The sequence below is a fragment of the Nesoenas mayeri genome (genome assembly GCF_963082525.1).
Source record: "Nesoenas mayeri genome assembly, chromosome: 6".
NCBI classification, from domain to species: domain Eukaryota; kingdom Metazoa; phylum Chordata; class Aves; order Columbiformes; family Columbidae; genus Nesoenas; species Nesoenas mayeri.
Window position 1 is genome coordinate 25,117,837 of NC_137545.1, and position 15,946 is coordinate 25,133,782.

Genomic DNA, 15,946 nt, shown 5'->3' on the forward strand with positions numbered 1-15,946 from the left:
TCACACAGTCTGAGTGAAAAGAATTAAGTGTGGTTTATTCCTGCTCTGAGACTTACTAGTTTGCTGGTATGGAATCATATGTATAAATACATATTTGATTTTTGATTTTTATCCATTTATTTCAGAAGAAAATCTAAAGCGCCACCTCCTCCATCTGAAACAAAGCCTATTGCTGTTTCTCCATTTGATGACACTGAATCAGCCAACCTCATCATGGAACATAAAGAAAATGTGATTGATAAAGACATTGAACTATTAGTGGTCCTACCAGGAGATGTCATCAAGTATACTACAGTTAATGGGAGGTAAGTTACACAGAATGACATTTTTATTCAATTTTTTTTTTTCCTTGCTCTAGTTTACTTCAACCTTCATCCAGGTTTTAATGACTCTGTAAAATACCTGAGTTGTTTAAGCCTGACTATTTTGGGGTAGGTGTGGAAACATATACTTTATACATTTACCTACCTTGTGTGAAGTCTGTTTTTTGAGAAATTCTATCACCTATCACCTACCTGTTGTTCTTCCTAGTCACTGCAAATCTTTGGAACAATAAGGCTTTATACAAGGCACTGAATTTTCCAACACAGGTTTTCCTTGTTAGACCTAAAGATGGGTTTCTGCACTTGCTCAGCACCGCTACCTACAGACTACTAGCAGTCCTAAAAAAAAGGTGTCATCCCTTTTGACAAAATCTATAATGCTTCAAAGAAAGAGTTTCAAGCTACAGCTTTGGAAAACTTTTTTAAAAATCAAATGTGTTTTGCTTAAGATGGTTTTAATTTGAAATACATATTTTAGTCTGCTAATTGATAGTATAGATTGTGCATGTAACTCTCAAGTCACCTTTCATTCAGAAACACCTGGACATTGACTGGTGAATCAAAGCCATAAATCGTGGGACCTGAAATGTTACATTAATTATCATAGCAGGTCTACTAAAAAGGCTCCTAAGCGGGGCCTTGTATGGGTCACTGCAATTAGGATAAGAGTTGGTTGCTTTCCTAAACTGAAATAAATAAACATTTGTGTGTGGTACTTGTGTTCGTGAGTTACCAGTGCCTTTGCTACTGAAAGCAAGCAGGCTGATATATTGATTTATTTATTTATACCAGGTAATGTAAGTGTTTAGTTACGCTTACTTCACTTAATGATAAAGACTTTTGTGGCTCGAGTCTGTGCGTTCTGTCGTTTGCTGGAGTTCATGAGGTGGTTGCTTAGACTTGAAATACCACCTTGTTCACCAGAGCTGCAATGGAGGAACTTCAGTGGATTTTTTTTTTCCCTTCCCCCCCTGACTATGTGATTTTCAGGATAACTTAAAGAAATTTTGTGAAATAATTGGTGACTGCTATGATGCTTTATGGTGTTCTTGCTAGTGTGTTTACAGCAAGGAGTATTGTTGTCTGTAGGTACGGTGCCTTCCTCTGTGTTGAAAATTTCTTAAAGGTGAGACTCCATGCATACACTGTCAGGCACTTCTCTTTCTTCTTTTCACTCCCTTTGGCCACACTCACAAGTACTGTGTGCCCTCTGTCATGCTTTGCTCAGCACAAAGAACCAGAAAGGAATGTTGCATGTATCTTCACTCTGTCAAATTACATTGTGTATAATTACACAGTGTTCAAGGCAGGCCTCACAGGCTTATCAGGAATCACAAACATTTCCCAATCAGTTTTATTATCCCACAGTTATTGTTTTTTTTTCATCAAGATACCATATGTGATTGATTTTTCATAAATGGCTCTCTTGCAAACAAGAACCTATATTAGCACTGCTGGGCTCACTCAGAATGAGAGGAAGTACTGTGCAGGACCTGCAGTCCACTGTGAAACATACTTTAAACCATCTTTTCTTCTAGTTTTGCTCTGTCTTGGTAGTTGTATTTTGTGGAGAAATAGGCAAGATCCCTCTAGAAATTACCAGAACAGATAAATTGCTGTTTTCTCTTTCCTGTTCATTATCAGAGATGAGCAGCTTCAAAGCTCCCCAGGAGAGAAGACCTTTTTAAATCTCAGATTAGGAAAAGCAAAGCTGTGACTTTGTACAACCATGTGCTCAAATGCCACAATCCACGAGAAGAAACTTCTTTATTTTTCTCAGATGAACATGAGTTGGTTTGATTCCCTGCTTTGGCATAGTGGATAGCAGGAGCTATGCTGCAAAAAGCAAGATGTTACATAGAAAAGTCTCCTGAGTAGAAGCAGGGAGAGGAGCATCAGAATGAAATCCAAAAGGGGTTTTGGAGAAAAATATTACAATGGAGAACAATTTTGATCCTTGAGTTGTTGTATAAGCAACTAAAGCAAAAAGATTGAGAGACTGAGGAAAGAAAGGAAGACTGAAACAGCTCATTCCGCATTCTGAAGTTTCAGGCATGGGTGTGTTTAAGCCTAGACATCAATTTGTAATTTGTAGTAGCTGGTGATAGGGATCCAGTTCATCTGTTCAGAATCTGATGGTGGCATTCATGTGCTCTTATGACCTGCAGGGGGGTCTGGGCACCTGCTTGATAAAAGCAATGAATGGAAGGAAGTAAAGGTACACTGTTCAGAGGAAGGAATGAGTGAAGCTCTTTTTTTTCAATTGAAGTATTTTTCAGAGTGATGTTTTTGAATCTTCTCCATAGGACTGAGGGATTTTCTGCAACCAAAGAAGAAGGAAAGAACCAAACTTGAAGAACTATTTTATTTAGCAGCCTTATCTTTTAAAGTTTGTTTTTTGTTTTCCCACAAAGGTGAAATGCAGAGTTTGAGAAAGTTTTCTTGAAATTGAGTAATTAGTTTCAGTATAATAAGCAGCAGTAAATTAAATGGGAGATTTCAAGGGCCAATAAGGTAGTGACATGCATTTTATTTGGAAATGATGTGTCAAACAAATAGTCTTGCAGGGTAGCATGTTTAGGGCTTTGCAGTTTCAGATGCCTTTGAGAGAGACCTTAGCTTTGCTGAATTTGTTTTCTTAGAGTCCTTTGTGAGTTTTCATTTGATCCATTCTTGAGTATTTTCAGTCATTAGGGTATTCTTAATAAACTGTTGGTTTAGTCTGTATAGCTAGCTAGTGAATAACAAGCTTTGTGGTGTTGCCCTACTTTTCAAAACCTATTGTACTTATAGTCGTTAGTAACAAATTCTGGGGGTTTGGGTGTTTTTTTTTGTTGTTCTCCATGAAAACAAATGTCTTTTTCTCTTTAGAGCACTAGTAAATATTTTTGCAAGGAAGGCCATTGAACCATAGGCTTCAGTAATCAGAGATCTGTAGAAAGCCAAAGTGTGTGTAGGGTTTTTTCTTCTTCCTTTTTTTCCATTCCATCCCTATATAGGAATACTTTTGGTGGTTCCTGACAGATCTCATTCAGTAGTGCTTCCTATGAGTCCCATGATGGGAAAACCTTGTTCCTAAAGTTTAATCGTGTAAGAAACTTAACTTTTTTTTTTTTTTTTTTAAAGTTTCTAGCCCTTGTTTTTGGAGAGCAGTGTAGAAACTTGATGCATTTTTCCTTTGAACACTTGGTTCAGTATTTGAAGTGACACCTTTCACTGTTGGTTGTAAACATAACATAGTTTGATACTTTCCAGGTGAAAGTCATCATTTAACTATGTGATGTAATGAGAGACCACTGTTAGCCACTTTTTATTGTAATTTAGTCAAGTAGGAATAACCAGAGGAAAATAGGTGAAGGATGAAGGGGTGCAGGCATACATAAATAAATTTACAAACAGAAATTTCCAGAAATGTAGTGAAGTTAAAGAAGTTGCAAATAAAGATTTTACTGAAATTAGATAAAGGAGGACAAGCAGGTGATGTACTCTGAGACAGGTGATGGTCACTTCTTGGAGTTTTACTGAATATTCCTTATTGAAGCTGTTAAATTTACTTTGATATATGTATTCTTTTACCTGCAGTCCTTGAAGGTTATAGCAAATAATAGTTTTACAAGTCTGGAGGCTGTGATTACAAAAAAAGATTGCTTTTGCTGTAGGAACATCTATCTAAAGCAGTTGCTGAAGGTGTCTTGGCCTCTAGTGAAGTGGGGGACTTCAAGTCTGAAATCCTCCAGTCAAGCCGGTCATTTCTGGAAGTACCAATGGAAAGCGAATTTGTACTGAATCAGTTTTCATGTACTAATTTGCATGTACCTGTCTGTTGTTTGCGAGCAGCTATGTTTGTCACTTATTATCCTGTCACTTCTTGTGCCTTTGGTTAACAGGAGGTCCTCTCGCTGTGGTGCATCTCCATAGGATGACTTTCTGATCTTTGCTTGTGAGTTCTCGTCCTGGTCATCTTCAGGGTTCTCATCCTTCTCAAATAACCGAAGGCCAGAGGACATGCAGCTTTTAAAGCTAGTCAGTGTATAAAAGTGTACCAGAAAAAAAGTAATGGGTAACTTATTGGATAGGCTGATAAGCAGAAAGGTCACTGCAGAAGTAGTGCCTGCTCTCTCCTTGGGCTCCCCCCTCCCCACCCCTGCCCTGCTCTGCCCCCAATAAAAGGGCGGAATGACATGATTTGCATTTGCAGCTCTTTTTTAGTAGGGTGAGATGGATGAACTTGTTCTGTAATGGGTTAGAAGTGCAAGAAATAGAGTAGTTCCTTCTTCTTCTAATCGGAGCAAGCTGTGATATATGCGAGAGAAGAATTGAAAGACACTCTCTGGATTAGCTATGTGAAAAAGGAGGGAGAGCCATTTTTCTGCAGTGCTCAGTGCATTTCTCACAGTGTTTCTCAGGCTGATATATATCATCTAGATGAAGGCATGGGAACATATTACATTCTTTTATACCTCTTCAGACCATCTGATAGCTGCTTTTTGACACCTTGGAGCGGCAGTTCTGTATGTTTTTTTGTTTTTATTGTTCCTCCTGCCTTTGCCTCCTGAGGCAAGCATTCTGCTGCTGCTTAAGCAGGCAGAAACTTCCCTTTGGGGGAAGAAAAATGGTGACAGGTCTGCAGTAACCATATCTGTCAGCTTTCCAACCGTTTCCATCGTTTGCAAGTGCAGCATGTGCACCAGAGTCAAGCTCTCTTTCTAGAAATCAGAAGACAGTTTGCTAAAGGAACACTTGTTCTTCAAGACCTAGTGAAAACTGGAATGATATTCTAAGGTTAATTAAGGGTGGAGGGACACAACAGTGTTCACAGTAATTTCTAACATTGAGTCATTCTCAATTCTTTTTGCAGAACTGTATCATATGAAAGGTCTGTTTTAACTTCCTACTTAATAGATGTATTCACTATCTCTATAGTATCTTGAGTTTTGCTTAGTTTGATGGTTCTTTGTAGAAGCTATCTATTTCCACATTTGGCTATGCTACCAGAATACTTGCATCTGTTATGAGATTACATCTAGAATTTAATATTTCCGATAAAGTCATACCAGCCAAATCCTATATGAATTTTCTCTTAGACACCTCAGTGTTCTTTTCAAAACAGGATTTCCTTGCTTCACAGACTTTTAAATTATTTTTGTAATATCCTTGTGAGACAGAGAAGCTGATAGATTCCTCTGTTTGTAGCTGTGAGAGATGCAGAGGGTGTCAAAATGAAATGTTCCTTACAGATTATTACCGAACTCTAAAAATGATTGAGGAATGACTGGTTCCAATGAGCTGATAGTACTCTAGCCTCATTCCGTTGCTGTAACATGTGAAGTTAGGAGAATCTCCTTACCTTTGGTTTATTTAAACTGTTACGACACTTCTGCTTATACGTTAAATAAAATTTTAATAAATTTATTCCAGTCGCAACTGGGAATGTTCAGCCTATCTTAATGTGCTGTTCTGCATGTTCTTATGGAGCACCGAGAGAACAAGGGTATACAGTTAGTGACTATATATGAAAAAGCTTACCATGCTTCATTGTGAAAGGACATCTGTTGCATCACACAGAGCTTCTCAAGAAATGGCATTCAACTCCCATATTGTCATTTAACTTTTTCCCTCTGTCTGTATTAAACACGTGGCTCTCATTTTGGGATCACTAATGCAAGACCTGCTCAAAAGGTGACTTCCTCAAACTTGATTTCTCCTGCTTCCTTCAAATGGCTCATGCTCACGATTTCTGAAAATAAAGTGCCTTGTAACTTCAGAGTGGATATGAAAATTTCAGGCTTTGGAAGGAAACTGTTCTTAATGAATAGCACAGCATTTATCACCACTGCTACAGTTCACACTAAATATCAAATGTGGTAGCTAATGTGCATCTCCCTGCTGACCTCAGGAAAAGCATCACCTCACAAAGCAAAAATTTCCCCCTTTCTGAAGCACTTGGCATACTTTTTTGTAAGCTGGTTTCATTTTCTTTTTAGTGGTGTGTTTTGTTTTTTTGTGTTTTTGTTTTGGTTTGGGTTTTTTTTTTTTGGTGTGTGGTTTTTTGTTTTGTCTTGTTTTTCAGGCTTCATGTCCTTTTTTTTAATGTTGAAGATATTTAAAGTTGATGTCTGGCAGTAATCATTTAGTCATGGAAGAGAAAGGATGACTTGGGTTAAATGTTTAGCAGCACACTTTGTTATAGCCTGCTTAATTGTCATCTGCTGTGACATTTCCATTGTAATTTACAGGAAACCCATGATGGACTTGCTGATCTTTCTCTGTGCACAGTATCATTTAAATCCATCAAGTTATACCATAGAGTTGGTATCAGCAGAAAACAGCCAGATTAAATTCAAACCAAACACACCAGTGGGAATGCTTGAAGTGGAAAAAGTGATTGTAAAACCAAAACAAATGGATAAGAAGAAACCTGCTCCGGTTATACCAGAGGTGAGAACTAAAAGCATATTGAGAAATCAGAATCGCTTTTGTATTGTTCAGTAAGTTAAGTTAGTAGCTCAGCCTCTTGTTTCAGCTTTTCCTGTTTTCTCTCATTCTCTCATAATGCACCCCTGTGAACTGCTTGGCTCCATGTTCTTTGATAACCTCCTCTTAGGTAAAATATACCTCAATTTGTTGCAGCAAACACCAAAAGAAGGAAACATTACAATATTATTTGAAATCCCACACTTTACGGTCCATTTGACAAATTCTGCAGAGGTAGTATGGCTGAATACAGCCTTCCATAAACTGAAAACCAACAACTTGTAACAGCTGTCATGCTGTGATATATATGCTCTTCTGATTGTATGTTCATTTTCCTTTAATACATACTGTACCTTTTTGTTGTTACTTGCGTTTTTTTATGTACCCTTAGGAAGGCAGGAGCTTTAGGATGCTATAGCAGCTTCTGTCTACATCTTTCCTTCTGCCTTTGTCCATGTGCTGTATAGAAGAATACTGTTTTTTAATTTATCTAAAGCACTTACACAGGGCCGGAGAAGCTTTTCTGCTGCCCTTTTACCTTTGTCCTACACAGCCACACACAGATGCACTCGTGGCTTCTTAGCTGACTTCTGCATCCACCCAATGTAACCCCGGTGGGTGTCTCGCTCCAGACATGTGCCCCGCTGGACCGGCACGTGGCAGGTGCCAAAGGAGGAGCCAACTGTTTCATGAGTCCTTTTCTTGAGCAGAAGGGAATTGCACAATAGTTCTTAGTTTGTCTTGTAATGTTACTGAATCTATAACTGGTGAAGCTGACCATAAGGTCAATTCCCGTGGTTACTGTGAGGCTGTTATAGAAATGCTAGTTGTTTCAGAATTTTTTCTGGTATTTATTGGAATTTTCTTCTCTTTAGCAAACAGTAAGGGTGGTGATAAACTACAAGAAGACTCAGAAGACAGTAGTAAGAGTTAGTCCACATTCACCCCTTCAAGAACTCATACCAATTATCTGTAGTAAATGTGAGTTTGATCCTTCACACACACTGCTGCTGAAGAATTACCAGTCTCAAGAACCCCTTGATGTGACAAAATCTCTTAATGACCTTGGACTAAGGGAATTATATGCCATGGATATCAGTCGGGGTAAGATAAATTTTGTAAGTTGCAGCCATAGGAAAGGTAATTACTTAGTATTTCGATAATACTTGTTTTGTTGGTTTTTTTTTTTTTTTTCTTACGAAGAAATTAGTTCCTAGCAATTTAGTATGTATTTCATTAATCTTCCACAAAATTGAAACAGGTGCAAGTTTACCTGTACTTACGTTTGAGAAGTGGACTTCTAATGAAGTGGTAGGTACCAGCAAAGGTAGCTAAGTACAAATCGTCACTTAAAAACAAAGCCTTCTTTTCCCCAAAAAAACAACACCACTGTCTTTCCCTTAGCTCATAGAAAAGAGGTAGAATCATTATGAGATGAAAAGAACAGAAGCATTAGAGAAATTTTAGCTTTGTTTTAAAATTATTTTAAAACTGTTAGACTATTCTGATGATGTTTATGTACATTCCTGAGTGCTGCTTGCTAATTTGATAGATTGTGAAGGAGTAATAATTCTCTTTTTAATTGTGGTCCAACAGGCACACAATGAACTAACTAACATATATTTGTACAGACATGCCTGGTTTTAACTTCAGCTGTAAGCCTTTTTTGAAGGGTTTATTGTACTGTGATTAAAAATTCTATACAATGTGGTTTGTTCTGCTTTAGACATTTCTCACAGGAAATTTTACCTCAGATTGGGTACTTCTGTTCTTGAGCACTATTCTATTTGCTTATTTTTCTTTCTGCTCTAAGAATTGGGGTTTTTAGAGGGGTTTTTTGTTTGTGTTTTTCCCCCCTTCTACCTAAATATGGTAGCCTTATCGTTTGAAGGTTACAGTTTCAAAAGTTTTCTCAGTTACTTCCCAAAGGCCAGTTACCTTGAAGAACAGGAAAATGTCAAATTTGGAAAAGATGTCCTTTTCCCATGGAGAAAACAAAAATTAAATGTCTTTTATTCACTGGAAACCAACATATTTTTACCTGCCTAAACATGTTACTTGGACTACATATGTCCATAGTGCGTTGTCTTGCTGGCAGAGCTGCCTTTTGCACAGTATAATCATTTGAATTCATTTGCTTCATTTGCTTCAACAGCCAAAAATCCTAAGGAGAGAATACAAGGGCATAGACACTTTTTACAAGGCAGTCCCCTGCTAGGAAATATAGATATACTTCAGTTCTCTTGACACAAAGTAGTTCAGCATTTCAGTTTTGCAGACAACTCAAAGCACTGCATTCTCAGCTTTCTTTATGAAAGTAAATGGTGAGTTATACCTTTACTGAATAGAATTTAAATTCAAATCTTGTTTTATTCAGATTATATTTTAATTATATATTCCTGTTTGTTTTCCAAGTTTAGACTGCCTGACAATCCAAAATTTACAGAGCAATCTATTCTGTATACTAGTTTTCCTATTTCTTTCGGAAACAGAAGTGGACCCTCTCTCCTTATTTACAAGATTCCAGGCTGTGTTGCATGTCTTTAGCCTCAAGTTCTTAAATAGCATATAGCATTGGGTAGTCAAGAAACATCCTTTTACTTTCAGGAAAGTTACTTTTTTCCTAATGTTGAAGTTTCAGCTTGGCTTTCTGTGTTTGTAACTTATAACTGCATCCTTTATTCAGGTTCATATTTTCTGTCTTTCTTTTTGTCTTTCTGTAGCCACATCACCAGTTGATTTAAATTTACCACCTTTGCAAGGTACGATTTACTGAAATAGGCAGTGAAACTGTAGCACTTACGTGACATTACCATCTGCTCCTATTATAGCTCTGCTTAACCATGACATGAACAATTATCTTTGTCCTATCATAAATATGTATTTTAAAAGATAATATCAAAGTAGATATACCCAGCTATATATAAAGTATTTCTGTATTGTTTTACCCTAGACTTATTGATTAAATTTACAGTCATGCTTATATTGGTACTTGTACCAAGAGTTCATAGTAGCCTTGCTGATTTTTAATTGCTTATTGCATTTGCATCCAGTGGGATTTCTTTCAGAAAGTCAAACGTGGTAACAATTAAAAAGAGACAACCTTTAGATTTACAGTGAGTCTGCATGAATAAGATGATGGAAGGAGGATAAATTCTGCATGGTACCAGAATGAATGGACATGACTATTTTTACTGTGGCTGTCACACAGTTATGTGTACAGCCCCTGTTGGGTGTTTCAGTGACCTCCTTCCAGTCACACCACGTGCAGGCTTGTGCCTGACTTGTCCCACCTCACACTTTGCCATGAATTTAAACTGTCAGGAATTGAGAGCTGGAGAGGCTGATGCTCTTCTTCCCTATTACAGCCTTTGTGATATTATCCATGACATATAACAAGTGGGATGGGCTGGATTACATGCTGGGGGTATTACTGGCAGCTGAAGCTCATCTGTTCTGGATGAACATGGATGAACATGGATGGTAGGAAATGTGTTCAGTTTGCAGCACTTAGAAAACTCTTAAAATAGGTGATTTATAGTGTGTTTTGTGTATCCTTCCAGGAGGCTTATGACAGTGAAATATTAAGATTGCAGAAAAAGTAGTCCGTGCAATAAATAACATCTAGGACTATTATTTTCTATTTTAGATTCCTACCAATCTGAAAACTTAGATCTTTTGAAGGAGAAAGAAAACAAAGGATTTTTCAGCTTTTTTCAGCGAAACAAGAAGAAAAGAGAACAAGTAAGGTGTAACTTAGTACAAGCAAAACTTCTAGGAACAAATTCATATTGAGCAATCAGTATTGTTGATTGCTTTCCAGAAAGTATAAGTAACTTGGATGTTTTTTCTTCCCCCTGCACCCCAAGGCTGCCAGTGCCCCAGCAACTCCACTGATGAGCAAGCCAAGGCCAACATTTATCACGAGATCGAACACTGTCAGCAAGCAGTATGATACAAGCACTCTGCCATCGGAGATGCCAAAGAAACGGAGAGCTCCTTTACCACCTATGCTAAGTTCTCAGAGTGCTCCCCAGGAACTCGCACAAACCCAGGTCAGACCAGCATCTGAAATTGTGAAATCTAACAGCCTGGATGGGAATGAACAGGTTAGTTACATTTGCTTCACTTCTCTTAAATCAAGAAGTTTAGACATAATAATACTGATAACCTTGTTAATATCTGCTGAAGTTTGAAATAAATGGGAAATAAAATTGTAGTACTTGCTATTAAAAATTTTAGATTCAAAATGACTACAGAAATTGAAAGATGCATTCCTTTTAAACTTTATATCCTTCTGTATTTTGAAAAGGCAAAACCAATTTCCTATATAAGTTGGTATTGTGAGCACCTTTTTGTTCTTTTCAATGAATAGTTAATATATTTAAATGTGAGAACATTGTCTCCCTTTATCATATCTAGTAATTGATGCTTTGTTGTTTCCATTTGTGTTTAATGTTTTAGTTACATGCGATAACAAGTACTTTTTTCATTACATTACTGGAAAAAGGTAGAAGTCTTGGGAAGTAGTCTTAACTTTCTGGAAGCCCAAGAACATTAAAGTAAGGCTTTATTTTAATCAAATAGGGATGTGTTTAATGGAAGCTATGAGATGTGGGCTACATATTTAAATAACCTATATATTCCATGCAATGCAGAAAATCTGCAAACCGAATCTGTGATAATTGATGCATTAAGTACTATCCTGGTATTGCACATATTGTCAGTTGTGAATTCCAATCAAAGAACAAGGCTAAAATTGTCATGATTTTTTTTTTAATTTCATACTTTGCTTTGAAAGCAAAGGTGTTCTTTAATAAATGAGGCTACTGACACGCTAGAAAAACAGAATGCAGAACAAAATGAAATACAAGTCTGAGGAATTGATTTTTGTGTTAGAGTCAGAGACAGGAAATTTCAAACTGTGTCTTTATCTTTGTACAATGACTCACTCTTTCATTGATGCACAGAACCACAAGAGAGCACTGTTTAACAGAAGTTCTGAATTTGTATGTTGTGGCCTGCTGGAAAAGCTTTACCGTTTGAAGAAGACAAAGGTTTCTTTCTGTATTTTAATGAAAGAAAGTTTTTTTTTTTAAAAAAAAATGATCTTTTTTTACCTCATCATGTTTGTCTTTTAGTTGAATTCAAATTTTTTTGAAAATAATTTATTAATGTCAACACACTTTAACTGATTAATATCCTGTTATGTCTAACAGTAATGTATGACTGCTGGGCTAGGATCTGTCACTCAACAAAATTGCTTAGATTTATTATTTTGTGCTGACATTTCTTACTCATCTGAAGTGATTTGACTGGAGTCGAATAGCTCCTGAAGAAAGGACAGAAGTCCAGATTAAGTTATATTTTTGTGTGTGTTTTCTGTTTTGCACTACTTTGTGCAGATCCCTTAGAAATTAGAAGCCTTTGGCATATGTTTAAAGATGACTTCTGTTTCTTTCTGATCTGATTGCACAATGATTTATTGGATAATACAGACTTTGGGACATAAATGTGGGCAAATATTGTGCTTTGAATTGTATTAATTCATGTAAAGTATGTAGTCTTTTTAGTATCTATTTTCCAATAAATATCACCTAAGGAATTAATTTGGACTGCATAGTACATACTGCTCAACTTGATCAGGGAACTCTTAGGAGGGATCCTGTGAGAAACTTCCTTGGATGATAAAGCTGCCCCTTGGAAGAGTGCTGAGATATTTTCAGAGAGCCTTCCTGCAGCACAAGAGTGGTCCGTTCCCCTAAGTGGGAAAAGGAGTAGATGTAAAAATAAACAGTCCCACTTAACTGTGCTATTGAGGGAGCTTGTGCAAAAATAAGCATGTGAGGGCTGGAAAGGGGACAGAGCAATTCCCCAAAAGAATACAGAGGTACTTCTTGGGCATGCAGAGAGATACAGATAGGAATGCAAAGGCAAGCCTGGAGCTCAAAGCGGCATGAGATATAAAGAATAACAATAAAGGCTTTCATAAGTTAATGGCAAGCAGAACTACACAGACGAAGGACAAGGTTATCTGCCTTTATTTTAGCAAGGTGTTTGTCGGAGTCTACCACAGCTGTTTTTGTGGAAGAGATAGTAAGGTATGGACTAAACAGATGAACCACAAGACAGGACAAAAACTGGCTTAATGGCTCAAATGGTGGTGGTTAATGGATCACTGATTGTCAAGTGGAGTTTCTGAGGAGTTGGTAGTATGGCCAATACTCATGGAATTGAATGCACCCTCAACAGACTTGAAATTGACACCAAACTGGGCAGAAATATAGGTGCAGACTCAGGGAAACAGTGACAGGCTGGAACTGTGTGAGGTTTAAAAAAGATTCATGTGAAATTCTCTGCCTGGAATGCTGTAATCCCAAGCACCAGTACCAGCTGGGGTCTGGTTATAGGATCTGCCTTGAACCTAGTATACTCAACACTTTTTAGGCCACACCTGTACTACTGTGTCCAGATTTGGTTCCTGCAGTTCAAGATGGACATTAAAAACAGGCAAGAGTCCAGTGGGGGGCCACCATGATGTTTAAACATTGGAGAATGTAAATATTCTAGTGAACAGAAGGCTTGGATGGGATCTGAAAGCATTCTTCTGATACCTGGAAGGGGTTACAGGGATAGTAGAGGTTTACTCTCCACAAGGATGTGTGGTGACAGGATAAGGGCCAACAGGCATTGCTCGCTTCAGAGGAAATTCCATTCAGAAGAAAACTAATCACTGTGAGAATAACTAAACATCAGAACAGGTCACTCAAGGGAAGTGGTAGAAGCTCCCTCACTGAAAATACTCAGGCTATATTTTGACAGGCTCCTGCAATAACCTAATCTAAGACCTTGTGTTCAACAGAACACAGATTTTGAGATCCCTTCTGACTTAGACTCTTCTGTTTCACGTGGGTGAATCAGACTCTTGATTTTCAAAACTGTATGCACATAATTAGGAGAACAGAAAAAATATAATATGGCTTCATTACTAATAGAAACCAACTAATACTTGGTTTTACTGTGAGATCAAGCACTGCTTGAGTAATGCTGGCAAGGGGAAGATTTGGAAGCTTACTGCCACTGAATTCTGTAAAATAAACAAAAAGGCATCTCTAGCTACTGAGACTTCTGCTTTCCCTTAACTGTAAAATAAAGGACAGTTCCCTTAAAAATATTGGGTATTAGGTGAAGGACAATGTAAGATAATTTTATTTAAATAAAAATGTCATTTACAGGATTTGCAACTATGTAAATGAAATTGGACACTATTTAAATACATATTAAGAATCAGTATTTATTCCAATAATTGACATCCTACATAGTGAATTTGAAACATACAAGCACTGTAGAATCAAGTTAGTGTTGATGATTGCACAGCATATCTTCATCACGTGCATTAATGTTTTCTCAACACAAAGCGACCAGTTTGTACTCACTTAATCCAAGTCAGTTCTCAGTAGCATGGCAAGTACTATAGTCACATTAGACCACAATTATTTGATTGTAAACAATATAAGAATTTGGTCTCTTGTATTCCCCACTGTTGAAAATGAGCATCCTGCTGGCTGGATTTGAAGTCTGGTTGGGGTTGCTCAGCAGGCTGATCAGTGTGTTTGCTGGGCTATTTAGTGTGGCTGGGAGTTTCCCCGTTGTTGCTGTGTCCCATTAAGTTAATTTACAAAACTGAGGATATACTTTTTTTTTTCTTAAGGGTTACTTTTTATCTGCTTTTGCCTAGCTGGAAACATTTCCTTCCAAATCATATTGCTTTTAAGAATGCCTAAGTTTTGAAGCCTTGCCCTTCAGTTTATTTGGCAGACTGGATACATACTTTATTTCTTCTATGGACCAGGATGACCTTTTGCATGTGCCTTATTATGGACAAATCTCTTTTGTAACATCCACAAAGACGACAAAGTGAGATGACAGTTTTGCCTGGGTAAACTGTTTGCCTGGTAGTAACATCAGACAACAGTGGAATGAGCCAACTTTAAGGGAACAGTGTTCTCACTGTTGTTATTCTTCAAATTCACAGTGTATTGTAGTCCAGTTTCTCACAGTATGAAAAAGGGTTTTAATGTTACCTCCTACAGCTTCTCTACTTCATTTCCCTTAAAAAAGAAGCTGCTTTTTCTTCATGTAAGCAGTTACATTCTGGTATGAGGGTTGGAATTTTTTCTGCCTCAATTTCAGACTGATTATGTAATTAGTTTCTTGAGATATATTCCTATTATTAGGGGAGAAATTAGTACAATGGATGTAAAAGTAGCTTTTACACGTTACTGTGTAGCATGATTTGCTCATTCTTTATGAGACTTGGAAGGTAAGTAGTACAGCTTAAATAGTTAATGTTTGTCTAGCAAATTTCTATGTTAAATCAGATTGGAAATTAGCATGTTAGTCTCTAATACTGAAATCCCTCTCTTATTTGTCAGTTCTAATTTTGGGCAAGATGGCTCTTATCAGAAGCATGTTTAGAACTAGGAAGTTTAAATACACTTGCAAGTAGAGAGGACTCTCAAGAGCTTTTGCTAAGTGCTGTTCTATAATGTGGTATGTGTATCTTCACAGTTTTCATAAAAGTAGATGCAATTTTCTAGTAATAACATTTCTTTAAAAGGACATTTCTTTTAAAATAAAAGCATTTGATTATGTCCAAAATGCCATTGCTGATTTTCTTCCTAATGCTTGATTTATGGAAATTAAACTGTGGTATCTTCACTTTATCCCATGTATGTTTGTCTCCTTATGCTGTTTTCAGTTATTGTAAAGGACCATACATAAACTATGCTTGGGTAGGAACAATTAAGTGGAGATTTTTAGTCAAAACATTTTCAGTTTTAAATGATGGATAAAACTTCTCAACTGTAGAAATATAGTTTGCTTTTATTTACACAAGCCGGAGTCCTAAAGAAATTTAAATCTCCAGTCTACTCCCTTAGAAAAGAAATGGAAGAAGATGGGAGAACAGGGGAAGGATGGGAGGCAACTAAACCATAAAGTATTTCTGAGAACACTTATTAGCAACTGAACAGAACGGCTTAGTTAAGATTTCAGGGAGGGCTGAGTTTCATGTTTAAGAAGTTTCACCAGAGGCCCAGTTGCCTGAAACTTCATGGTCAGCCCTTTAAGAAGAAATTGGGCAATGA

The 15,946-nt window shown here is 37.2% G+C and overlaps 1 protein-coding gene across 1 annotated transcript in view; it reads left to right on the plus strand.

Annotated features, from left to right (window-relative positions):
* Positions 1 to 15,946, plus strand: part of COBLL1 (cordon-bleu WH2 repeat protein like 1) — a gene marked incomplete at its 3' end in the record, with an annotated part of 80,668 nt that overhangs the window by 45,179 nt on the left and 19,543 nt on the right. Inside the window, exons 2-7 of the mRNA XM_080346306.1 lie at positions 126 to 305; positions 6,560 to 6,761; positions 7,673 to 7,901; positions 9,521 to 9,559; positions 10,447 to 10,541; positions 10,667 to 10,906. Coding sequence (XP_080202432.1) covers positions 126 to 305; positions 6,560 to 6,761; positions 7,673 to 7,901; positions 9,521 to 9,559; positions 10,447 to 10,541; positions 10,667 to 10,906 — 985 coding nt within the window. The remainder of the gene's footprint in view (positions 1 to 125; positions 306 to 6,559; positions 6,762 to 7,672; positions 7,902 to 9,520; positions 9,560 to 10,446; positions 10,542 to 10,666; positions 10,907 to 15,946) is intronic.